Source organism: Vanellus vanellus (assembly GCF_965231255.1).
Source record: "Vanellus vanellus genome assembly, chromosome: 3".
In the NCBI taxonomy this organism is placed as follows: domain Eukaryota; kingdom Metazoa; phylum Chordata; class Aves; order Charadriiformes; family Charadriidae; genus Vanellus; species Vanellus vanellus.
This window is the reverse complement of record NC_138907.1, coordinates 34,848,367-34,873,518: the sequence shown is the minus strand read 5'-3', so window position 1 is coordinate 34,873,518 and position 25,152 is coordinate 34,848,367. Positions and strand designations below refer to the sequence as shown.

Here is a 25,152-nt window from a genome sequence, read left to right as displayed (position 1 = left end):
GCTGCGTGATTTTCTTTATTGTATGAATCTGGCTTTACTGTGTGACTAGAATATGCTTTTTATGCTTCCGGTTATCTGTGTACACATATGAGATAATAGCACTCGGTGTTCATTGGGGAGCTGAATTGGTGGTCTTTGGATAGACCATAGAAATAAGAAAATGCTGTGTTTGGAAAAGACTTGGTTCAGCATGCTTAAATATGATTTGACATCTCACAGTGGTAAGGATGAATAATTTCCCATTAAATTATTTCCCTCTATCCTGAATGAAACAGTGGATTCTCTTGGAAAAAAATGTATGGCTGTGTATGCAGAAACAGTGTTACCGGGTGGAACTAAAACCCACACAAATAGCTTTAGCTTAACTCTTCCTAATTCTCAAATGTTTAGTTTTACTGTGATAATTTCATTCCAAAATGAATATTTAAAAATAGAATTTATATGCACGTAATATCCCTTGGGTGATGCCGGACAGCGTCACCTCCGTATGCAGAGTCTCTGGCTTTGTGATGTTGATAGCAAAGCACAGGATTCGGGCACTGAGGATTTCCAGGGCACGCAGGGTGGGCTTGTGCAGCCTGTGGGGTGGCCTGCACTCACTTAATTGGATCTCCTCTCCCACCACATAAGGGTATCTGTTGGGTCCGCATAAGTTCACATCCATCTCTTGGTAGGACTGTGGATGTGTGACTCTTTTCTCTTGTCACTCTTCTTCTTTGCGGTAGTTATTTTTTCTACTGGAAGAGCCTGGAGGGATTCTTAGATCTCTCAGGCTAGGAGCTAGTGATGGGGATGTTCAGATCTGTTTCCCCACCTCTCACCTAAACTATAGAATATAATGGAAAATGACTTTCTTCCTGCTGCCAGCATTTGAAGTGACCACCAACCTTTCTGCCTTCAAGGCAAAATGTAAGGCGTAGTTCTTTTTCAGGTTTGGATTTTTTTTTTTATCATTGCTAAAGGAAAGGAGTTTGGATGACTAATACGCTATGAGGGAGGAGGAATAGTGGGAAGGGACACTAAATAAAGTACTCGTAGTTAAACTGCCTGTTGAGGTAATATAATTTCGGACGATGTGGCAGTGAGCCCAGCATAAATGCCCATTTTGATAAATGTGATTCTTGGACAGTAGTGCAGGCTGGAGCTCCTCCTGCTCCCCAGAGGCTCCGTGATCAGGCTGCTCCTTGGTATCCTACTTCCAGGGGCGCGCTCATGGGCGAGTGCACGACTCCTGGGTTCAGGATGTCTTTGTTGTAAGCAGCACCAGGATTGGGGCTGAGTGCCACTTACGCAGCAGCTTTTATAGCCCGAGAGTGGCTCCTTCCAGGAGCAGTGCCCCGGTCACGCCAAGTGATAACTGAACAGAGCTGCTGATGGGGTTGTAACCTCCTAAGTCCTGATAAATTGTTGTCCCCTTCAGAGGGCAAGTTGCTCATTTCAGGAACAAACCAGTCTGCTTCGAAGACCGTTGTGATGCTCTCATACTGCAAAGTTCCTGTTTTATTGAGAAAATTGTTACTTTTTCCAAAACATTTCCCCTGCTGGAAATAGAGAAGAGGCATTGACAGAAGAGAGGTCTATAATACTTGACACACAGCAGCTAGACAAAACTGTGGTCTCTCTTGTTCTTTTTCTCATTCTCTCGTCTCTCTGCCTAAATAGAATTGATTGGATAGAACATACTGTAATTTGTTTTTACAATGAATAATGTTCCACTTTATCCTCAGGGACAGTTGGGTGAGTAATCTCACACTGACTTTGACACCCTGATGTTGTAAAATGCAGATCAGGTTGGTCGTTTTAAGCAGAGAAATCATTTAATTTGGTTTTATTTCTAGTAAAAGGGGGGGGCTAATAAGGAAATGTTTGTGAGCCTCCTGCCCATGTGATAACATATTTTCTCCATGTATAAAAGTGTTTAGCTAGATATAGTATTTGATTTGATTTACAGGCTCATCAGAAAACTAGATAGATGTTATTAACTTCAGTGCTAACTCTTGGGCTCTCCTCTCTGTCTTTTATCAGTTTACAGAGACCAAGTTTGGGGCATCAATCCATGTTTTAACATGTAATTCTAATTAAGTGAGATTGACACTATTCAAATAAACTGGCTTCTTTAAGCTGCTGTTCCAAAGGTTGCAAGACTTTGTGAGTGAACGCGTTTAGCTTACAGGTTAAATAAAATCAGACTCCCTATGCACTGGCTGTAGATCTTATTATTTGTTTGTTTGTTTGCAGAGGATGATAGCCAATTCTAGAATGTAATAATCAGTGTGATTTGAAACATTGACTATATGGTAACAAAAGGCATTACAAGGCAGGAAAAAGATATTGTAGGATAACAAGGAGACAGCAACCCACTCGAACCTTCAAAAGAGATTGTTCATCATGCTGGTCTGTTAGAACTGAAGCTGATCCTTGTATGTTTGGTATTTGCACTGCATTAAAGGTAAGAGGGCCTGAGTCACTCCGCAGAATTCAGGCACAGGCAAAAGTGAATCACCTCTGACTAAACCACCTGCAAGCAAGAAGCTGAAACTGCTCAGCGGTTGAGGGGGAAGCCATGTGTGTGCCTTCTTTCTGTCATAGCACACGGGCAACCTCCAAGCATGTCATTGTTAGTTTGTCTCCGCATGTATTAATAACTGATTTTTTTCTTTTCAGCAGCGGCTTCATATGAAAGCTGAAGGAAATGAGATTCCTGGTGAGCTTTGGATCAGGCCCATAGCAAAGAGAGAATGTGTACGAATATTATCCCTTTATCCATTTTAGGAGGTTGAAGATCTTTGCCACCCTAAGCCATGACCAGCTGTGCAGAGAAGGAGTCATAAAGAGTCCATGTGAAAAAATGATTTTAAGAACACTTGTAGGTAGCTTTAATGCAAACCACATGCTTTCCCCTAAGCAGTATGAATGATATGATACTTGCAGTGCTTGGATCAAAACATCCCTGATTAAAAGCCAGTGGATCCCTGTGAAATTAGTTGGAACTGCTTTCAATAAGCAAAGATGAGAATTTAGCTTTGTCGTGGTTTAACCCTAGCTGGCAGCTAGGACCACGCGGCCACTTGCTCGCTCCCCCCAGTTGTGATGGGGGAGAGAATCAGAAGAGTAAAAGCGAGGAAAAACTTGTGGGTTGAGATAAAGACCGTTTAATTAGTAAAGCAAAAGCTGTGCACGCAAGCAAAGTGCGCAGGAAAGGAAATTATTCACTGCTTCCCATCGGCAGGCAGGTGTTGAGCCATCCCCAGGAAAGCAGGGCTCCATCACACGCCATCACTCCAAATGTGTCCAACCCCCCTTCCTTCTTTTTTCCCCGGCTTTATATACTGCGCATGACGTCATATGGCATGGAATATCCCTTTGGTCAGTTGGAGTCAGTTGTCCCAGCTGTGTCTCCTCCCAACTTCTTGTGCCCTCCCAGCCTGCTCATTGGCAGGGCGGCGTGAGGAGCAGAAAAGGCCTTGACTGCCTAGCAACAACCAAAAATATTAGTGTGCTAGCATCACTGTTTCTCATCCCAAATCCAAAATGTAGCACTACAGCAGCTGCTAGCAAGAAAATTAACTCCATCCCAGCTGAAATCATGACAAGCTTGTATATGAAACAAAAAAGATCTAAAGTCTCCACTTCAGGTTTTTCTGGGTTATTTTGGAGATGTGCCAGCACAGAGTTTCTGGCATTGAGATCGTTCTCTATCCCTCTCTTCAGTGAGGCAAGACCAGGGAAGAGCGTTCAGTTAAGGTAACACCTCTTCTGAGCTGTCAGTCATTGACAGCCTTTTTCTTGTGTTTGGGCAGTAGCAGGCAGCTGCCTGTGATGGAGCCTGGTGCCCAGAGCATGAGTAGATGGAAGCTGTTTGCCTTGTGCTTCTAGGGAACTGAGAGGAACCAGGAGTGGGTGCAGGATGATGCAGTTCAGGAGAGGTCTGCTCCAAAGGTGCATCCCGCAGCAGTGGTGCCGCATTAAGGCTGGGGCTCATGGGACTGAGGCTCTGGGCTTCCTTTCTGGGGGGCTTCTGTGACTGAGCATGCTGAGATGCCACCACCTCATGGGCTGGTGTCTCCCAAGTCCTACAAAATGCTGGTGTCGGATGTGCCCAGCCCTTCAGGGCCCCTACAGTAAACCTCTGCTGATGTTTGCGTGAGTTCTGTAGTGTTCGACACATAAGTGAAAATATTTCCACAACAGTGAGACTTGTTTTCCCATTCCTGAGAATGGCTGGCTGCCTCCAGGACATCAGCCCTGTGCTCTCTTCATGTTGTGGTTTGTGCGTTCTCTTGGGTCTTCCATGAGCATCTCTCCATATATCAATCAGAATCTCAACGCTGCCTTAAAATCTGTTTTCTTTTTTAACTTTTTCTATCTCATAAGCATTTTGCTTGATAAATGGTTCTGTAGACCAGACATGTATACGCTCCCATGCTCTCATATATGGTCTCATCTGTTTGGATTTTTGGTTTGATTCATTCTTGTTGCTTCTTAAGGCTCTGCCTGAGTACAGGCAGCCCAGTTGGTCTTTAGGTGTCTCTGTGTCCTGCACTGACCACCACTGTTTTGGCAAGTGGTGAGGCTACAACAACCTGGTGCAGCTGGCTTGTGGCTACCCAGAGGTCCATAAAAGCTGTCAGTCGAGTTTGAGGGTTTGTGACTCCTAGATGTGGCAAGAATTCTCCTTTCCAGTGTAATAGGGTTACATTTGTTTTTCTTCATATCTAAATGAATTGCCTTGTCTTTCTGTCTGATGGCAAATTTCATGTTTCGTTTACTGTAAACTCTCTCATTCTCCAATATATGCCAGGTTTCAGTGCACAATAGATTTTCCTCATTATTTCAAAAGTAGTGTTATCAATAAAAAGAAAATTAAAAATGTGTCCCTATGATTTGGAGAGAAGATAAATACACTGAGGCTAAGATTTCATCACAATTAGACCCTGACAGTAAGAAATACTGGGGGGAGGGGGGGGAAATCACAATTTCAGAGAATGTGAAATAATGTTTAAAAAAAAAATCAATTTTCCTTTAGCAAGTTTTTCTGTTTGTTTTTTTTTTCAGGACTATTGTGAAATTTCTTTTTGTGTGAGATATAACAATAATAACAATAATAACTTTGTCTTGTAATGCTTCTTGATTGCAGCTCATGCATTGACAGTCAGAGTGAGTTTCTGAGTCCTGTGACCCTCTGGACTTTAACCCCCTGGACTTCAGCTTTATTGGCTTCTAATACGTAGTATTTACTGATTCCTGATTCCTAGAGCTGCCTTTTCATAGATGTTTTGTATTGATTACTTTAATTTGCTGTCTATTAATTTGGGGGGCTGAGGGAAGGCAGGCGGGGAATGATGCTTTCCTACTTGCTACCCTCCATGGGGTGAGATATCCTTAATGTTGTAGCGACATCCCGACCCAAGGAAGTGGTTGGCGCTGACTGTAGATAATGGAAGCAGGTGACAAAATGTTCATAAGCAGTTAATGGACGTGAATGTATATGTTGCATGTGCTGATCTAATCTCTCCTTCTGTTTTTGTGTAAACTTTTGCCAACAGATATCTGTAATAGTAAGGAAAAACCTCCACGAGGCATAACTTAATTTTCTTATCATCTTGGATAACTTTATATTATCTCTTACTGGTTTATTCAGCACACCAATTACAAAAGCAAATAGACTATGCCTACCAATGCCATTTAGCCTACTCATTAGAAATGGCTTATTAGAATGTGAATGTCTATATTATTTTTTAAAAGATCATTCTTTGCTTAGAGTACCTACTACTAGTCTACCGCTGACAATTATCAAACAAATTACCAGATGTCAACTAGTATGCAAATAGCCTACTGGGTTGTTATAATTTCAAATAAGTTTTAATATTTTCCCACTGAACAGAAATGCCAAATTCTAACGAGTTCTGGTTTGCAGTAATGAGGGAGCTGACAACAGGATGAGGTTGCAGCAGGCAAGGCTGGGTTTCAGCAAAACCTGTAATCGAGAGGTATTTTGATACCTGCGTAGAACTGAATTCTCCTAACTCAGCTTCTCATACCTCAAAACACTGTGTCTGTTTCTGAACATTGCCTTGGCAGAGGCTCACCCTGGTTTGAGCGATTGTCCCGGCACTGCTTTCTGAGGTGTAGCTTCATAACGTAGAATAGGTCAGTTTTCTGGGTCAGAAATGTGATTAGTAAGAAACTTTGTAAAGCAGCCAACATTAACGATGTCTAGCTATGCCCTGATACAGGGGCACCTCCAGGTTGCTTAGGTACAGCAGTAAAAGTTGTTAGGCTTCCCCAGTGCTCCAGACACCAGAGAGAGGGTTTCTTTTGATGCTCTATGGCTGAGTGCTCTTTCCCCTTCGTACTTTTATTTTGGTGCTTCAGTCTCATATGATTTTATTAGGAACCATTTCATCGTACCTGCTTTTACAAGACCAAGATGCGAGCTGCTTTGGAAAGGCATTTTATTTGTCGCTGGTTTTGTTATTCAAACACGACAGAAGGAATAAAAAGAGTACATGAGTAGTTTAGACAAAGATTTACGGCTTGATTTTGTAGCACAGATGTTTGTATAAGCCTTTATGTTTTGGGGAGCCTGTGTTAGCATACCTGTTCTGAGGCTTCTCTGTCTCTGGGTCTGCATGATCTTAGAAAAGATAAAGCACTCTTTGCGTGCCGTTTTTTCCCTGTGAACTTTGTAGCTGCGGCTTAACATCTCCGAAACTAGAGTTTCGGTGAACTGGAATTTCTCCATATTGTAAAATCCACATAAAGATGGCAGCAACTATTTCAGACTATTGTTGCTGCTGTAGGGTTAGCAGTTGTCCAGGAGGATGCTCTGCCTGATCCCTCTGCGGCCGTGTCCTCCCAAGCTGGTCGCTGGCCCTGCGGACCAGCAGCAGCGTCTGCCGCAGGCAGGGAGCGGGCAAAGCACTTCTCCAGCAACACTGTGGCTTCCCCTCACCGGCCAGGAGAGCGATGGGTGGGGAAGAAAAGTTGCTCCCAGCCTCAGGCGGCTCTGCGCCGGCTTCTCCTCCCGTTAACCCTGTGGCTCGTTTTGCTCCCGGCAGTGCTGCACGGGCAGGTGTACCGGTTTTGCACCCCGGAGGGGACGTGGCTGCTGAAGGAGAATTCGACCCTGCCCTGGAGGAACCTGTCTGAGTGCGAGGCCTCTGACCAGGTAAGAGTTTTGGTCTCTTATTCTGCTGTTGTTGTTTAGGACAAAATAGAAGAGAGAAAAATACAGTCATTGATGCCCACATGTCTTTGTCCTGTCAGAGTAATGGTTACCAACTCCTTCTGGGTGCTTCACTTCAGTGAGCCCAACGCTAAAAGGGACATCGGGCCTCTCCCCTTCAACAAAGGGGGTGCGCAGGGTAGAGGAGAGCAGGTTTAAATGCCCGTGAAAGAGCCGAGAGAAGCGAACCAGGTAGTCCCAGTTGCGGCGCAGTGCAGGGGGCTCACCTGCAGCCCACCCCAACCCGCTGAGTGACCTAATGTTATTCCTTTGTCTTTTCTTCCATTGGCACATCATTACCGTGAATTGACAGTTTGTTCTCTCTGTCTTGTTAGCAGCTATTAAGGTGATTAAGATGAACTGAACTGAAGGATATTTGCTTTTCACCTTTCGGCAGGGGGCAGCCCCTGCTTTTTGTTTGTTTGGGGTGTTTTGTCTTTTTACCTCGATTTGCTGCGGGCAGTGGAATTAGGCTAGTCAGTGTTATTTTCTTGCCCTAGTGCTTTATGCTCTGCAGGGAGCTGAGACACCTGGCACGGAATGAAGGAGAGCGTAGGGATTTCCAGGGGATTTTTGTCAGCCATTGGCGTCAGCTAGTGCAGGGTGTGCGTTCCCATGACACGTGATACCGTTACTGCTGTGAGCCTCCAAGGGCGATGCTTTCCCTCACGTAAATTGAGTGCGCTCTCTCAGTCCCAGGGTACTGGGAACTGGTACATACCTAGCCAAAACAGTTCAAGTATATGACATGCCCAAGCGCTGCAGGATCTGTGTCCTCTGGAGTTCCCGTTGCTCGGTGCCTTGTTCTTCAGAAGGAATAGATGGCTGCGAACTAGAAGGAGATGGGACAAGAGAGAGTTTCTGATTCTCCAGATATGCTAGATTTAACTTTATTCTTTCATTTGCAGCCTTATTCCTTGTCCCTTCCACGTTCTGGAATATCGTAGCAGGGCGTGTTATCTCAAGTGTAAGCCTAGTCATTTGACTTTCCCTTGTTTGCCATTATGGTTTCTTCTAGACCTGTGTTGAGACGTGCCAAGGAGAGAGATACCTAATGGTAACACATGGTCATTTGTCACCTGCCTCTAAGTTTCCATGAACTGATCTGGATTCTGAAGCCCTGCATGCACAGTGTCACTCCCTGAAAAGTGAACAGCATTGGTTGGTTTTCCAGCTAATGTATATAAAGCCCCCTAATAACTTACTTTGTTTTATGCATCTTGTACATGAGAACAAGAGGTTGTTTTGATAAGTTTGCCGTGTATTATGCTACAACTGTTGCTAAAACAAGATCCAAAGGGTTTGTGAGTGAATCCTTATAAAATAACGTCGTTCACGTTAAGTGTGTGATGTTGTTTTGATCTACGTAGATGTTTTAAATATTCAGGTCTGAATAGTTTGCCTGAGCTTTGATACTGAAGAGATTTTTCTTTTCTTTTCATAAGGCAGCTCTCATATCATTCCTTTTAAACCATTAACCTAGCAAATCCCTGAGGAACAGCCTGTATGTTCATCTTAAATCCTCCTGCCTGTGCAAAGTACATTTGAATAGCTGTACTTATTTCTGAAGTACAAGGAGTATATTCCTCTGTAGAGCACAGGTCTTGGGAGTCAATTGCAGAATTAGCAGCTTGAAGAAGGGAAGTAAAATGCCTGAGTCTATTTAGACAAAGATACATGCTTAGAAATGAACCAGAATATGAATGTGCTTCAGAACCTGAGCAATAAGCCTGTGTTGCCAGTAACTTTTCAGATACTTCTCCCTAAAGATTTTGGCCAGCGCTTTCAGGCAAGGGTCTCAGTGGTTGCGTCTTCAACAGTGAACCTGGAGAGAGCCACAGCCCGGGACTGTCGGGGAGGTGTGAGCATCCCTCCTGCCCTGGCCCGCGTCGGCTCCCTCCCTCCCTCCCAGGCAGCGGTGTAACACCTAGCTCATGAGATGGTGCTGGGCTATGGTTTGGTACCAGGAGCTTGCATAATTGGGGCAGAAGAGAGACTATTAGGGGGCAGAAAAGAGTTTAGTTATATGAATACAAGGCATGCTTTGCCTCAGTGTCAACAAATGGGACCTGGCTTGTTAGATTTCTAAGTATAGATGTAGCCAAAGGACCCCCCTTGTTGCAGCAGTAAGGAGACTTGATTTAAGCGTTCAAGTCTGAAAACATCAGCTTTGCCATTTTTACTGCAGGGTTGAGTTGTGTTTGTGCTTCCTGCCATCTGTTTGAGACTCGCTTGTGTGGTAGTTTATGCCTCTCCAATTTTATTATGAAATAATGTCACATTATCTATTTTCTAGCCTGGCTGCAAAGCCCAACCGTTTGAGTGAACACCTGGGAGCAGCTGGGGAATTAAGATTAAATTTTTATTTCTTCAGAACATACAACAAGTGGAAGACTGATTTGATATATGCATTTAAACTTGAAAGTAGGAGAATAACTTCTGGTTATCATTAAGAAAAGTTAGAAAGCAGCTGAGAGAAAAGAACTGAAGCCCGTGAGCTCTGTCTGTTCCCCCCTCCCTCTTTTTTTTTATCTATTTTTTTTTTCCTTTATATGCTCTCAGGATGCACCAGAAGAACAGCTCCTGAATTTGTCCATCATATACACCATCGGATATGCTCTTTCCTTCTCTGCTCTTGTAATAGCAACTGCCATTCTTCTTGGATTCAGGTAACTGGCGAAACTCTGAAGAGAGTGGAGAAAAGGTGTTATGTTTATCTATATGATAGTACCAGACTTCGATAGAAACATTTGATTATTTTTCCCCCCATTCTTCTATCACCTTGTTATTTCTCCATCTTATATCATTTCTGTGTTCCTACAGTGATTTCTTCTCAAAATGCAAGTAAAATTCCTGAATTTTTGCAGTGTTACCAGTATGAATGTGTGGAACAGATTCTTTTTAGCAGTTGAAATATGTTGTTGTAATATTTTTTCTTTCAATGAAATTTCCACTGGAAGAGATGGAAAAAGAGAGAGATTCCAGCATTCGTTCATGTTGTCGCTTTGCAGATGGGGCGCTAGCTGGGTGTGAGAGGATATTTAGGACAGAAGTTTTCATCTTGCCGTGCTTGGAATTGCACAGAGCATAAAGCTCAGTCTGGCCTATTTCCTAGCCCTCACGTGCAGGGTATATTTCAATGCAGAAATTGATTTTTGATACAATTTCTCTTTTTGGAGCACTTTCAGAAATTTGTATTTATTTTGCAATATAGAAGGGAACCTAATTTTGAAACTTGGAAACTTTCTGTGAAATGAATTGCTGTCACCCAATCAGACTGGCATACTGGGTTCATCCAGGGAGGCACCAACAAATTGCATGGAGTGCATCAAAATTAAGAGACTATTGGTTGCACATGCCAATGCTACACTGTGTAGGTTTGGTTAAAAAAAAAAAAAAAAAAAAAAAAAGAAGAAGAAAAGAAAAAAGAAAACAACTTTGGACTCCAACAAAGAGATGTATTTTTTCCTCTGTAAATGCAAGAGGTGTCTTGATTCCAGCCAGGCTTTCCTGCAGTTTGGGGGTACTGAGCGCAGGAGACTGATATTTAGAAAATGCAGAGATGTGGTGCTGCTCTGTTGTGGGAAAGAAGTCCCTCTGCCATAAAGTTGTGCTCCCTGCTGCTGTGCATAGCCAGGGCTCATCATCCTTCTTAAACGCTGACGGGGCTGCTTCCCCAAAAAGTATAGTTTTTAATCTCCTGATACTCTTATTTGAAATCATGTCAGGTACCTTCACTGCTTGAGAAACTTTCTTCCCTGACTAAAGAATTATCATTGCCAGTTAATGATGGTTTGCTCTGGTGCCAGTACTCTCTGTTAGCATGCCGGTCCCTCTCCTTTCTTCCCTCCTAAGTGTTTATACCCCTTACATATTTGAAAAGATAAGTCATGCCTTTTAGCTTCTAATTTCCAAAACTAAAATGACCCAAGCCTTCTAATAATGTACCACACCTTTTAGCATTGTATTATCGCTTCTCCTACCAGTGGAGGAGCATAGGCTGGCCATCTCAAAGAAGGTTTAAAATGACTACAGAAATGCGGAGACATGCTCACACTCTGTGAATACCACATGATGATTGTGCACGTGTTGTACCTGTGCAACTTTGGGACTCATCTGACAAAGCACCAGATGGTCTTGAAGTCTCCAGACCTCTCCCAGAATAAGTGCTTTCTCCTTGTTTCACCCATCAATGACACTTTTTTGAGTGTCATAACCTTAGCAGCCCAAATGTAAAGGTCACAGAGTGCAACCACATACTTTTTGAAAAAGAAAGGATGTGCATGTTTTTGGCAGGGAACAAAGGGCGAGTTTGTCACTGAGGACTGGTAGGAGAGAGGACATTTTGATGCCTTGACTTTTGTAGAGAGATGCTTTAGTATTTTTTCCTTTAGCTGTGAAGCACGGAAGTGTACACGAGTGTGTGCTTCTGATTTTGAAAAACGAGGTTTCAGAGATGTAACAGGGGGTGAAGAGCCTTGTTACAACTATGCCGTCAAACAATTTTGTGCTTTCCTGTCTAAATTGTTTATCTGGAGACAACTTGGTCCTGGATTTCATGAAATACATGACATCTACTCCTATGTGGATTGCAATGGCTGGATTCTGACTGGAACCTCTACTTGTGTCCTCTCCCCAGTAGCTGTGCAACTTCAACAAATGCAGATTGAAATTTAATTCAGTGGCACCAAAATGCTAATGTTCTCCACTTTTGTAACAGGAAGGCCTTTTTAAGTTTTTAGACTACAGAATAACCTTTATATTTGTTTTTAATAATGATACAACAGAGGAAACAATATATCTCTAGTGTCCAATTTTGCATCCTCCGAAAGAAATGGAAGAAAAGTCTGTAATTGCAGTGATGGAAGCTGAATTAGGTCCATAACTTCATGACTGAAACAATTTGAATAACTTGCATTGCCTGTAGCAGAAATACTCAGTAACTGCTTGCAACCTATTTTCTTCAATTGGCTCATTTGCATAATTTTGCAATCAGATTTAAATTTGTAGCAGTTCTGAAGGGTAGCAACAGATACATTTTGAGTTAAGGGAAAATAAATATTAACCATAGGTAAGTTTTGAAATAAACTATGACTTAAAAGTGATGCAAAAAATTCTATTTGACCCATGAAAAAAAGTTCTCCTTCCTATTTGGTGCAAAACTCTTAACTTTCAGACCGAGTCTATTTTTCTACTCAAATTTATAGAGCAGTTAAAATAGACATTTAAAGCATAAGTTCACTGAAACTCTTGCTGGAACAATTGCTGTTTATCATATGTTACCTGTATCTTTTAGCAGCAAAAAAGAATCATACCCAGTGTAACTTCCTTTGAAGCAAAGTGTGTACCCTGCAGTACGGGAAGAAAAAAGTTTGTGGATGAGCCTGGTAAAACATTGGCAGCACTCTGCAGTTGGATGCCATTTACACGACTGCAGTTTCTTTTGCTGTCCCTTAACATTCTTTTTTTTTTTGACAAGTAGCGATTTTATTGTCTTTGCAGCTGGCTGCTGAAATTCAAGAGGATTTTTTTTCTTTTTTTTTTTTTTGTTGTTGTTTTCAATTCTGAATGCAGAGGTGAAAATTCTGTTCCTTTTAGTTCTACGGCAAGTATTTACAATTCCCCCAGGAGGCAATTTTTTTTTTTCTTGTTGTCAAAGCGGTAATTTACAGGTGGATGTTTTTTCACTGTGGGCTTGAGCACAGCCAGAAGCTGTACTGCACACCAGTTCCTGAGCCTTGCCAAGGTAAACCTGTGCAGTGACATTTGGGTCAGTTCAAAGAGATTAGATTCAGCATTATGTGAAACTTGACTTTTTTAGTCCTTTCAGATGTGTCTTCTGAAAATGACTTTATTTTTACACTTTTAAAATATTTTTTTCTTTACGTGCTGTTCTTCTTCCTTCCCCCAAACATTCACACTTAGGGCTGAAGTTTTGAATGCCTTTTCCTTGATACTGATTTCTTCCCAAAGACAGTTTGAAATGCCTACAGCCATTCTCAAGTTATGGGGTTTCCTCTCGTACCTCCTGATTTCCAACAGGGCTCATTGTTCCCTCCCTCAGTCCGATCTGTGATGTTGCAGCTTTTACATAGCTAGTGGATCATGACTGGTTCTTCCTTTTTACAGACATCTGCATTGCACGAGGAATTATATTCACCTGAACCTCTTCACCTCTTTTATCCTCCGGGCTATATCTGTCTTCATTAAAGACTCAGTGGTGAAGTGGATGTACAGCACAGCCACGCAAGAGCACCAGTGGGAAGGGCTTATCTCCTTCCAGGTAGGGGCAGGCACTGCGGTGATTCTCAAGATATTGGAGTCATCACTGCGGTGTGTTCGCGTGACCGCAGGTAGTTTCGTTTTGTACAACAAGGGTTGTACAAAATGCTGTTCTTCAGTCCACAAGGTTTCGCCGAAACTTGTAGCACAATGTATGTGGTTGTGGTTGTGCCAGCCCGGGCTTGACACAGACAAGTAGCTGATGCCATGGCAAGTGTCTCTGCCCATGGGAAGTTTGCTCCTACTAGACAGGGGAAACACGAAGGGGTGGATTTTTGATATGCCTACAAATGCCCATATCTTCTTCCCATGCTGCAGGTTCATTTCTTGTAGCAGTGATGAGAGGGCATTCGTTTCCCTAAGCCAGCGCCTTTTGTGATAGGACTGTCTATCTTGTACAATGACCAAATTAGTTGGTCGTTCTTGGAGATCTTTATAATCTGTTAATGACAGAAAAAAGGGAAGCATCTGATTAAAATGCAAATTTGAAAGCATTTAGAAAAGCTTTGGAGGAACAGGCTAATTAAATACTTCTAATTGAAGGAGAGGATATACAACTCTCTTGTGAATATGATGAAAGCATGCCTTTCCCCCTTCAGATCTGAAATACAAAATGTACTTTAATCTTCAAAGAAAAGGATTTTCATTATTTGTGTAGCTATCCTGATTCTGGAACATGGGGACAGTGTTTGCTGCTGCAATACAGGGTTGTGGTCATAAAGGTTGTGTTTTCTGATGCATGCTTAGGACCCATCCTTTTCTGACAACCTGCCTAAGGCTTAAGCACTAATACCACATAGCGAATCTCATATGATGGTTGATTTCTTCTCATCTGCAATGTTATCAATTGGCAGAAAATAATACTGTAATACATATCTTAAATGGTTTGGAAACGTTGGCATTGGATTGTCAGTCATTCCCTCCTTTCAGAAAAAAACTAGGCTTTATGCTTTCACACATGGTTTATCCAATAGTGGTTTCATCAGATCTGATGGATATATTAATTAGGTAATCAAGTTTCATACTTATCTAAAGCCCTGCTGACCACCTCTCTGTAATTTACCAGCCAAGAGAGATTTTTGCACTTAAATGTGATGCACCGGGCAATATTGCTGTTCTAGCAAAGATCTTTTGCTTTGGAAAACAGTCAACATTATGTCATCCACTATTTGCTCTTTAATAGAGAAATTCTCAGCTGCAGAATAGAATATCTGGGGAAGTGAAAAAATTCACTGACTGCACTTGATACAGTACCTTTCACTTGCTCTTCTTTTCATCTTTGTGGTGTGCTTTTCAAATTATAATTCATTGCTTATTGAGAGGAAAATGCAGAACACGTAATTTTTCTTTTTTTTTTTTAAAGGAGGAATGCTGCTGAAAGCAGCTATCTGCTGTGTATAGCACCTATTGCTGCCTTCTGTCCCTTCAGTACTCAAATGCGATTAATTTGGCGAGCGTTGCTTTGAGGAGCACGTGAAAGCAGCAGATAGAACCAGCCTTTTGGGTTAGCATCCTTTGATTCTCAGCCCCTATTGCATTCATTTGGGCTGTCCTTTCTTCTGTCGCAGGAGTCGCTCAGCTGCCGCTTGGTCTTTGTGATGATGCAGTATTGTGTGGCTGCAAACTACTACTGGTTGCTGGTGGAAGGCATGTACCTGTACACGCTGCTGGTACTTTCAGTCTTTTCTGAGCAGAGAATTTTTCGGCTTTATCTCTGCATTGGCTGGGGTAAGTTGATCTTTCTGTATGTCTGCCCGTGGCTGCCTGCACTGGCAGATGGTATAATAGGAAGAAACGTTGTCTGTCTGTCATAGTGCTGCCCAGTTCAGGTCCTGCACTCCCCCATCCCTTTTTGTTCCCGATCCCTTGCCTTGTTTGAGCTGGAGGGTGCTGGGCCAGCGCGGCTCCCGGATGCTTTGCGGCATCGAAGCTGTGGGTACGTAATGTGCAGCACCGCAGAAACTCCCCAAGCCGATGGCAGCCGCATGGTACTTTCCCAGCAAGACGTCGGCTTCCAAATACAAAAGATGTGTGGGGTGGTTCCAGGAGAGCGTGGGCTTTCCTGGACTGCCCTGCTTCATCTCCTGATAGGTTCCCCATTGCACTCAAAGATGCGTTAACTACTCGTGGCGCAAAATAGCGGCGATACCTCGTATCTGGTCAAGGGTAACAGCAGAGAAACGGTGGCAGCATGAGCTCCGGGGATGCAGAGGGGCTGGTGAGCAAGGGATGGCTAGCAGGGAGTTGTCAGGCTCGTTATGTGGGCAGAGCAGGCCGAGTAATGATTGTTGGGCAGAAGAGTGGTCAGGGTGCACGTGCCGTGGGCATGTGTGTTCTTGAGATTAAGGACTGTGTGATGCTTTGAAATCAGTTGGTTGAGCCAGAGTTGCCTTCTGTAGAAATGCTAAAGCTTCGAGTCTTTCACTGTCCAGTTAGCCTGAAAATGTATTACTGTTCAGGATTAATACTATTTTTGGAATGCTCTCTTGTGTGCTTTTGTTGCATTCTCTCCCTTCCTCTCCTCTCCCCCCCCTCACCTTTTGGTGGAAATCAGGTGACTTTTGAAAAGCTGAAAGTAAATCCAAGGAAATACTGCAAGTGCTTTCACAGATACTAGTTTGAAATTTAAATTGCTTTGACTGTCCTTCTTTCTCTATGGATTTGCCAACTGTGAATATTCTAGCAAATTAGTTCACTGGCAAAATGCGTATAAATGGCTTACTGTGAATTACCCAGTTCTACTCAACAGCGATATATGAGGTGCAAAGGCTTTCTGGCATATTGATGGGAATAAATAAATGCAAATATTAGCAGTTTCCTGCTGGAGAGTTTGAGTTAAGATCTGTCTTCCATTATTGTTTTATATAGGACATGCCGCAAAAGCAACAGCATCTTGTATAACATTTGAACCATGTATGTTTTAATCATATTTTATGAATAGGCGTACCCTCAATTTAAAAAAAAAAAAAAATGGGTGAGCTATCCTGAAGCGCTGAGTGAGGTCATGAGGGGAAATGGAAAAGAAATTAGAGCAAAATTGTATCTAGCCAAATCCTGTGGGTATTGTGTTGTTTTATAAGGGTTAGGATGGTTTTGATCTGAATCACTTCTAGTTACAGTTTGTCTGCTGCAAAAGCAGAAACAGCAAAAGCTGTTATATTTTTTTTCCTTTACAATGGAAGTTTTGCTACTGTATGTTGAATTTCTGGATGAATTTGCGGAAAAGAGTAGTAGTGCCAGAACTTCACACTGGATACATGGGTTTCATCTGAGCTTCCTAGAAGAGCTCTGCCTGTGCCATTCAATCCTCATCTGTCCAGTTTCTTGCTGTTCCAGCCATGGCTGCATGTGCAAACCTTGCCAACGGTTCACCATCTTCAAATGCAGAAGCATCTGCTATTTCAGTGCTCCCAGGTTAGTTATACCAGATAACAATTTCGTCTCTAACAGGTGGAAAAAGGTGAAGATTTCTTTTTTCCACTCTTTCTTGCTTCTTCAATGTTGATTCCATTTTTTGGTGGCTTATGTCCCTCACCAGGTGCCTTTCTGCTGCATGGAATGCTCAGCATGCGACGAACAGCATGACAGCCTCAGCAGAGCGCCGAGGCTTCAGAGAGGCAGTAGGTTCTTGTTTGAGCCGAGAGTCCCACCCTTTGAAATAGTTCATCAACTGTAAAAATAAAGCTGGATCAAAAAATAAATATCTATTTGATTGTCAGAGCTGATTTGATACCCTGACCCTTTGTTCTGTTAATGAATTGTCCTCTTACGGGATAATTTAACTTGTTCATTACTCAACAATTGATGAATACGTATGTTTTAAAATTTGATATATGCACTGTTCAGAAACTTAGTGGGCGTTAGTCATTTCATGTTGTTATTTCTACTAACAGACCATATGGTATTGCTTTTGCTGTCTGAATAGCTTCTGCAATCCCCCGTGCGATCACATATGTTTGCACTTGTACTTCTCTCAAATGTACATATGAATAAAACTGTGTATTCTCCTCAAGTTTTTTGTCCACCTGAGTGTTTGCACATACTCTTGGTCATGATGTTCGCCCTGTTCCCCTTCTTTCGAGGAACAACAGGTCACAGAACAAACAAGAAACTAGAGCAAATTATTCCCTCAGGTAATCCCAAGGAAAATTGTAATGTAAGGGTGAGCTTTCAAATAGGGAGAAATGTCCCCATACCTATTTCTCTCTAAGCTTTTAAACTGCTATATTAAATAGTGCTATATTTTGTTATAACAGGGGAAAAAGTCCACGTAATTGTGTGACAAAAAAAAAATACTTCTCCCATTTTATGTCTAACACGATCGTTTCATCTCGATTCAAAACATGGAAAAGGTAAACCTGCTTTTCAAATAGAAACATGCAAAAGATACCATACTTAGTCTGTGTCTTCCTAGGAACTGTTAGCAAACAGTGAGGAGTGTAAAGAAAAATTAATAAATATTTCTCAAATATGTTTTTGCTATATGATAATTTCAGGTCAGTTCTTGATGTTATTAGACAGTACCCCATTTAGTATCAGTTTAGATGAGTAATTATTCTTTGCTGTTGAATTGTTTTATAAGGGGAAAAAAAACTGTTTATCTCATGTTATTGTCCTTTGAAAAAGCTAGAAAAGTTATAAAATCTTGATAAGCCTCGGGAAACTAATGTAGTTTTACAAACTGGGAGTTGTTTATATCGACATCATGTATATCGATAGGATTCTATAAACCTTCCTGATTACTTGTAAGGTCACTTTATTCCTGTAATGGCCACTTCCTTGCCAAGATTTCACGCCGCGCTAGGCTTTGAGATGGCAGTGTTAAATTTTTCCTATTTCATTTAATGTAGAAAATGCCTTGCTTATGTCTTCTTTTTCTTTGTAAAAGCGGACTTTCATACATTTGTGTCAACCCCGAGTTCACACATCTTACTGCAAAAACAATGGTTTATGCCATTTTCAAAGCTGATGGGGGAGAGAAGAAAAAACAAAAAAGGCAGAAACACTAACAGCATCAACAAACAAAATTCTTAATAGGCTAATGGCAGAGCAGGTAGATGAGTTGTTCCCTTCAGTCTGGAGGTCAGCACAACCGCAGCTAAACAGGATGTTGATTCAGATAGTCATTATCACTTGCAGAAAAAAAGAAAGCTGTTGCTGGTGTTGGGGACACCGACTGACTGTTCATCGCGTCTGAGCCCAAGTGAAGAGTGGCTGAGCTTGACGTTGACTTCAGGCAGCTGTGGCGGCGCTGTACGAGGCAGTCTCCGGAGAAGAGGGGTTTATATTGTAACGCTGCAGTATGCATCTTGGAGCAGCTTTTAGTGGAAGAAGGACCTGTTCGCATTCACAAGAGGGAAGGAGGGAGGAATAGGGAAATAACAGCAACATCCCACAGTGACTGTGTGCGACATCCAGGCGGGAAGAATGACAGGAGGAGAAAATTTTCAGCACTAAAGGCTAAGAAGAAAATGTTAATAAAAAGCTAAACGTTCTCTGAGCTTCTATGGCAATTTTACACCCAGCTGCACTTGCAGCAGGGAAACTGCCATAAAAAATAAATTCCCCTCCTTCCAACCCTTGGCAATCCAAACTTGCTCTAAGGAAGAATACTTTGAGGGAATGAAGCTATTAAAGGCAGGAAGTCTAGCTAGGGTGGCAATCTCCATCCTGATTGCCAGGAAGATCTGACTGGAACAGAGGTAGTAAGAAACCTCCTTCTGAAGCCCAGTATGAACTCTGCAGCAACAGGATGCATTCATTGCACTAACCATTTCTTGTCTGTTTTCAAATAAAAACTGTTTTTCAGACAAGGACATGAAAATTGGGTTTGAGTCCACACTGATCCTGGTAGGAAACACATTTGTCAGGAGGTATTCTTAATTCTCTTTGCTCTGTCTTCTGGATTCAACTCTTGTGCTTTTTCTTTTTTAGAAATAAAAATATTTCAACTTTTCTTCTCACATCTTCAGTGCTCTTACTCTTTCTACACCTAGACGTATTTATTTGTCACTTCTTTCAGTTCCTTGTCACGTCCTTCTTGCATTCATACATCAAGCAGTTGATCAAGTCAGACCATCCGGGATGGTTTCTGAGAGAAAGGGGAGGGTCAGAGTTCTTCTGACAGCAGTAGTGTCCTTCTGGTTTGTGTGCCTGATTATCTCAGAGGTTGAACTTCTCACCGCGTGGAAATCAGTGATGTCAGGTTAAATCTGAAATAGGAGCTTATATGCAAACTCATCTGTCCTAAAATGCTGTATTCAGAAAGTGTCCTTATTTACGGGTCTTGGCAGGATGGCAGTGCTCTGGTCCTACAGAGACCAATTTACTTCAGGAAGAATTTCTAATCAGCAGGTGAGGATGAGGGGAGCCTCTCTTGCTCCTCGTACATCTTTCTCCCCTGAAATTGTTTTTATGTACAATGCAAAGCTAAAAATATCGTGTGTCTGTAAGAATGAAAACTTGCTTGAACATCGAGGTAAGGGAAAGAAGGAAAGGCGGTATGGAACAGCACCACCTGGTGACACTTTTCATGGTAACTGCTACTTAGTGGACTCCAGAACAACCCTGAGCTTTTCTGTTCTATTACCAAAATATCTCAGACCCATTAAACGGAGAGAGTGATTTCTACATGCTGTTACCAGGACATGGTAGCTTCCATTAGCAGCAACACACATTGCTGTCCTCTCCGCTCACTAGGGACAGTGGAGCATTGTGAAAATGTCAACCAAATGGTGGTTCCTGTGATGTTATCATTCTGGGTAAGGTCTGTTTTTTCAACTTTTTTTTTTTTTTTTTTTTTGCTATGCGGACACCTGGCCAGGTGTAGAATATGTAAGCTAGAGTGAAAATAAGTAGGTTGTGCTGCCTATTTATGCAGCGGGGTGTTAAGATATTGATTTGGCCATTCCCTTTCTCATCATCTATAATATATATTATTATTGCAGCCTATAATTCAAATGCCCTGTCGTTTCAAGTTGAACTTTTTTAGCTGAGGAGTTGGCATGCTTATTTCCTAGTACACTCAACAGATTTCATAATCACCATGTAGTGTTCAAAGATTTTTGGTCACTTATCAGCCTGCAAGAAAGAAAATGGCAGAGGCTATTATGAGCAGGCTGTTGCAGTTTCTGGCATCTTCAGCAGTGATGCAGTACAGCCAAAAGCAGGCGTTACCATTTCCAGAATTCAGAGACCTTTCTGTGGTCCGTTAATCTAGGAAAAGATCAATCTTGGAGCTTTCCAAAACCAGAAAGAGTTCAGCCTATATCTTAAACAAGTCCAACCTATAAATGGGTGCATTTTTTTTCTCAGATATATTATACTCTTTGATTAGCAGCAGCAGGAGAAAGAGGTGTATGACTGAAACTCAAATGCCTCAAAAGAGCTGCGTGTTGGAAGCCCAGGACTGGAATACAATGCTGATTCTGTTAATGAACGGTAACCATCTGTAGAGTTTATTCAAGGAGCTCTATACAATTTGTTTCCACTGCCTGCTCAAGTCAGCCAAATTTCTCTTGACTGAGTGAAGTAACCAGAATATTTGCATTTGTGCCAGTTAATGCAGATTAATTAAGTGTCGAGATTGTAAATTAATCTATGGAGAGTCTCAGTGATCCTTGTAAACTACAATTATTGCAGAGATGCTGCAGACTTACTCTTTTGCTGTTGTGGGTTACTTCTACAGACTTAAGGTGGATTAGGGAATGTTCTCGGGGCAGTCTTCTCTTTAGATCTTAACTAGGGCTTTGAAAAACTGGATGCATTCCCATCTGCTGGCAGCGTGTTCCAGGCAGTTTTTGGCACCACCCATTTCTTAGGGTACAAGACTGTGAATTCGGTAGTTGCCAGATGGTATCCACGTAGAATTTGCACTGACGTTCCAAGCTTACATGTACACATTGCGCTGTTAAGTCTTGGTGTCTCAGATTAAAATGTGCATTGCTAACATGGAAAATAATATGAATGATGATGTTGCAAGACCAAGGCACCAGCGGCCTGCATCACAAGCAGGAATGAGCAGAGGATGTTGAACAAGTCACCTTGTACATGCTGCCTACTAATTTGTATAATATTTACATACCAGGATATGCTGATGCAGTTCAATAATACCAGCCTCTCTCTCGCTAGGCTCTTTTGAAATACAATAGTAATAACAGATTCTCAATTCAAATGTCAAATAATGTGATTAAGTACAGAGAGATTTCTGATGTATCCAGAAGATGGAGGTATCCACAAATCATTATCGTTACTACTTGATATATCCGTTCCCTCCGCTGACATACAGCCTTTGTGCTCTCAGTGTTTGTGCCTTATCCTGTAACTTTCACATTAAGATGTCTTAATTCTCAGCAAAGTCAAGAAAGGAATAATACAAACTATAATTAGTTTCTGTGAATCAAAGGCTCATTTGTGTTTGGAAGTGATTTGCAATGAGCCTGTTCTTAATCTCTTGCACTGCTATCAAAGCAGCACGGAGTTCTCGGTAACTTTGCTCCCAAAATATTGTGTACTCTTAGCATCAGGTACATCTATGGAACACGTTCAACTTCTTGCCCCAATAATCTCTACTGAATTCATTATCTTTGCTATTATTCTAATTATTGGTATTTTTTCTTGCTGCTCTTTATTCTCCCTTCTTTTTTTTTAACTAATTGAGGAGATTAATTGGTCTTTTGTGTCTGTAGTATTCAGCTGTTCTGGTAGTAGAGAAAGAAATACAGTACTGTCCTGGTTTGAAGTAAAACAGGCTCAATCTTGTTCAGTAACTGCTTCTTAGCTAGGCCTCTTCTAACTACTGAATTTGGCAGCATCTTTTGCAAACACTGTTTGCTCTCAGAGTGATAAGGCCAATTGTTTATAGCTGATGCCCAGGCATGGTATGCAGAGAGGCTCCTGCTTATACTTATTGCTATAACACCCAAGGGCAGCTAACTTTATTATTTGCGCCGTTAGAGGGTCAGAAGCAGAGAAGCGTAAGGGGTCCCACCTGTGGGGGGGAGCGGACAGGACAGGTGACCCAAAACTGACCATCGGGGTATTCCATCCCATCTGCCTCATGTCCAAGGAGGATTCTGTTCGTCTGCCTTTGATCCTGATCCTGAATGCAGATCCAGAATCCAGTTCCCATCTGTCACTGAGTCCAGTCTGGGACTTTCCCAGTGACTGCCAGTGTCGTGATTGTCATCCTGGGAGCTTGATACGGTTTTGTATATATTTCATTATTTTCTTTTTATTTTATTATTAATATTTCATTAAAGTAGTTTAGTTCCTTCTAAACTCATAAGTCTCTTTTTTCCCCTCTTCTGTCCCTCTCTCTCTGAAGAGGAGTAAGGGGGAGTATGTGTCACTTGCCCGATGGCTGGTTTGGCCTAAATCACAAGTACAAAAAGGGAGAAGGTTTTTATTGGTAATACCCACTACAGATACTACTTATAGTTTTTCAGAGTGCAAGAGTCTGAAAAAAGAAATCACTGATTTCCCTGTGGCTCCTGCTGTCAAGAATTGTGTATTTGCCATGTGCAGTGCTTACTGCTGCACACCCATCTTCTTATGGTCCCTTACCATATTGGTTCTTAAGAATGCAATAACAAAGCACACTAAATGTTGCCCTTCCTATACAATGTACATATAGCATCCAACACTATCCAAGGAGGTACACAGAGGCATTAGACCATCTTTATCCATCCTTAGGCAGAAATTCCTCATCCTGCTCATTGAGTCTCAACCTGCTTTCCTTCCTTGTGGGCTTTTTTGGCATTCCCTGTGTTGAGTATTGGTTGGTAGAGGCACCTTAAAATTTATTTTTTGAGACGTAGACATTTCATAAATGAAAGAAATTAGTTTGAGAGCCTTTGAGGTTGTAAAGCAAGTAATGACTGCCAGCTTTTTTGGCTTTTCTCTCTTCCCTTGGTTCCCTTTACGATGGCCAACCATAGCACGTGGACTTTCAGGTAAGCGTAGGACCAAGCCTCTTCTCAAGACCAGATGCATCCGATGTCTTTGCTGCAGCCACTCAAATCCATGCCAATACTGCAGCCCAAAATTGGGACTTCTCTGTGGGGGAGCCCTGAGCACATTTGCTACGTGTCGTGTGCCCACGCTCCCCTTTGCCATCGGGGCTACGTGGGGCTGACTGTGCTCCAGCCCTGATGCCAACAGACGGCCTGAGCCTGGTGCTGCCTGAACACAGGGTAGCTGACCCACAGGCAAAGGTTTGAGTCAGAGCACACTGCGCTCCTCTCTAGCATGAGTATAGAGGCTAGCAGAGCTTCCAGAAATTTTGTTCCCTTGGCCCCTCTGTGAAACTTTCCATGGACAAGTTGGTATGTGCCAAGTATGGGGGCGGTGGTCTGTTGTTCATTTTTCCTGCCTTTTAGGCTAGGTGGGGGGCTTAGGCAAAATGAGTTACATGCATTAGTTACCTGCAGGTTAAATTCCTCCTCCCACCACTGACAGCCATCTGCACTGGGTAGGAGCTGCAACCCTGCCACCAGTTAATTACGTTGCTCATCATTATGTGGGGGGTTTATCCTTCTCTCTGCTTTTCCCTGTCTCTTAATGTCAGTGTCAACCTTGTCTCCTCTCTTCCCAGGTGTGCCAATGCTGTTTGTTATCCTCTGGGGAACTGTCAAGTACCTTTATGAAGATGAGGGGTTAGTTTAGTTCTGATTTTTCTAGCTATCTCATTTGTGCTGTATGTGTGCACCGGCAGGTCGTTGTTTGCTTTCTGTTCAGTGTGGTTCGCTTTGGCAATGTGCTGAAACCTCACATAATTGCTTCTGTTTTGTCTGAAGGTCTTGCATAACATTTCAGAAAGGGGCATGTGTTTCCTTCTGATCAGAATTTTCTGCATGTCTGAATGGATCTATCCTTTTGCAGGTCAAGGAAAGGTATGTTTTGTTTTCCTGTAGTTACAGTATCAAGAGTAGAAGTCATCATACTCAACCAAGACCGCTCCTGATACTCTGCCTTTGGCGGTAGCCTTGTCAGTTATGCTTCAGAGGAAGCCAAAAACCTCCCACGGGATTCTGCCTGCGATTTGTAGTGGTTAGCTTATGCCTAGCAGCAGAGATGTGATTGCCTGTTCTTGTTTAAGCTTCCATTATTTAGATCATCTTAAAATAAAGGCATGTTCTCTCTCTGCTTACGTTAGTCTTGCTGAAGTCAAGTATACCACACACAAAACTGCTGCAAAACACAAAACGCTTTTTGTCCGCTTTTACCATAGTGGCTGTTCTGAAAAATTGCATATGCTTTATGTACCAAATAGCGTTGTAGGTTGTTGTTTTTTAAAAAAAAAAAAAAAAAAGGAGGAAAGTGGCTTCTTCTTCTTAGTGACAGTGACTGCCTGGAAATATTTGGGTAGCTTTCTTTGTGATGAAATGAATAACTTGATGCTATTTCCTTTTTATTCTTAATGTACTGTTTATTGGGCCTTCCTCTTACCTAATTTCCAAACAACTCAGCCAGCGCTTTTGTAGAGCCCCCCTCTCCCCTCCGACACAATCCTTGCTAAAGAGATGCTGCAATGTGAAAATTCAGCATAGTCAGAGCCACCCCCAGACTTTTTTTCTGGGGTTCATGAGTATTAAGAACTGTCCTTTTTTTTTTTTTTTTTTAAGTGTCTTTCATTGTACTGA

At 42.2% G+C, this 25,152-nt stretch overlaps 1 protein-coding gene across 1 annotated transcript in view; it reads left to right on the top strand.

The window, feature by feature from the left end:
• Positions 1 to 25,152, top strand: part of GLP1R (glucagon like peptide 1 receptor) — a gene marked incomplete at both ends in the record, with an annotated part of 92,002 nt that overhangs the window by 53,126 nt on the left and 13,724 nt on the right. The window contains 5 exons of the mRNA XM_082480245.1: positions 7,062 to 7,171; positions 9,791 to 9,897; positions 13,358 to 13,511; positions 15,079 to 15,238; positions 24,105 to 24,165. Of these exons, the coding sequence (XP_082336371.1) occupies positions 7,062 to 7,171; positions 9,791 to 9,897; positions 13,358 to 13,511; positions 15,079 to 15,238; positions 24,105 to 24,165 (592 nt within the window). The remainder of the gene's footprint in view (positions 1 to 7,061; positions 7,172 to 9,790; positions 9,898 to 13,357; positions 13,512 to 15,078; positions 15,239 to 24,104; positions 24,166 to 25,152) is intronic.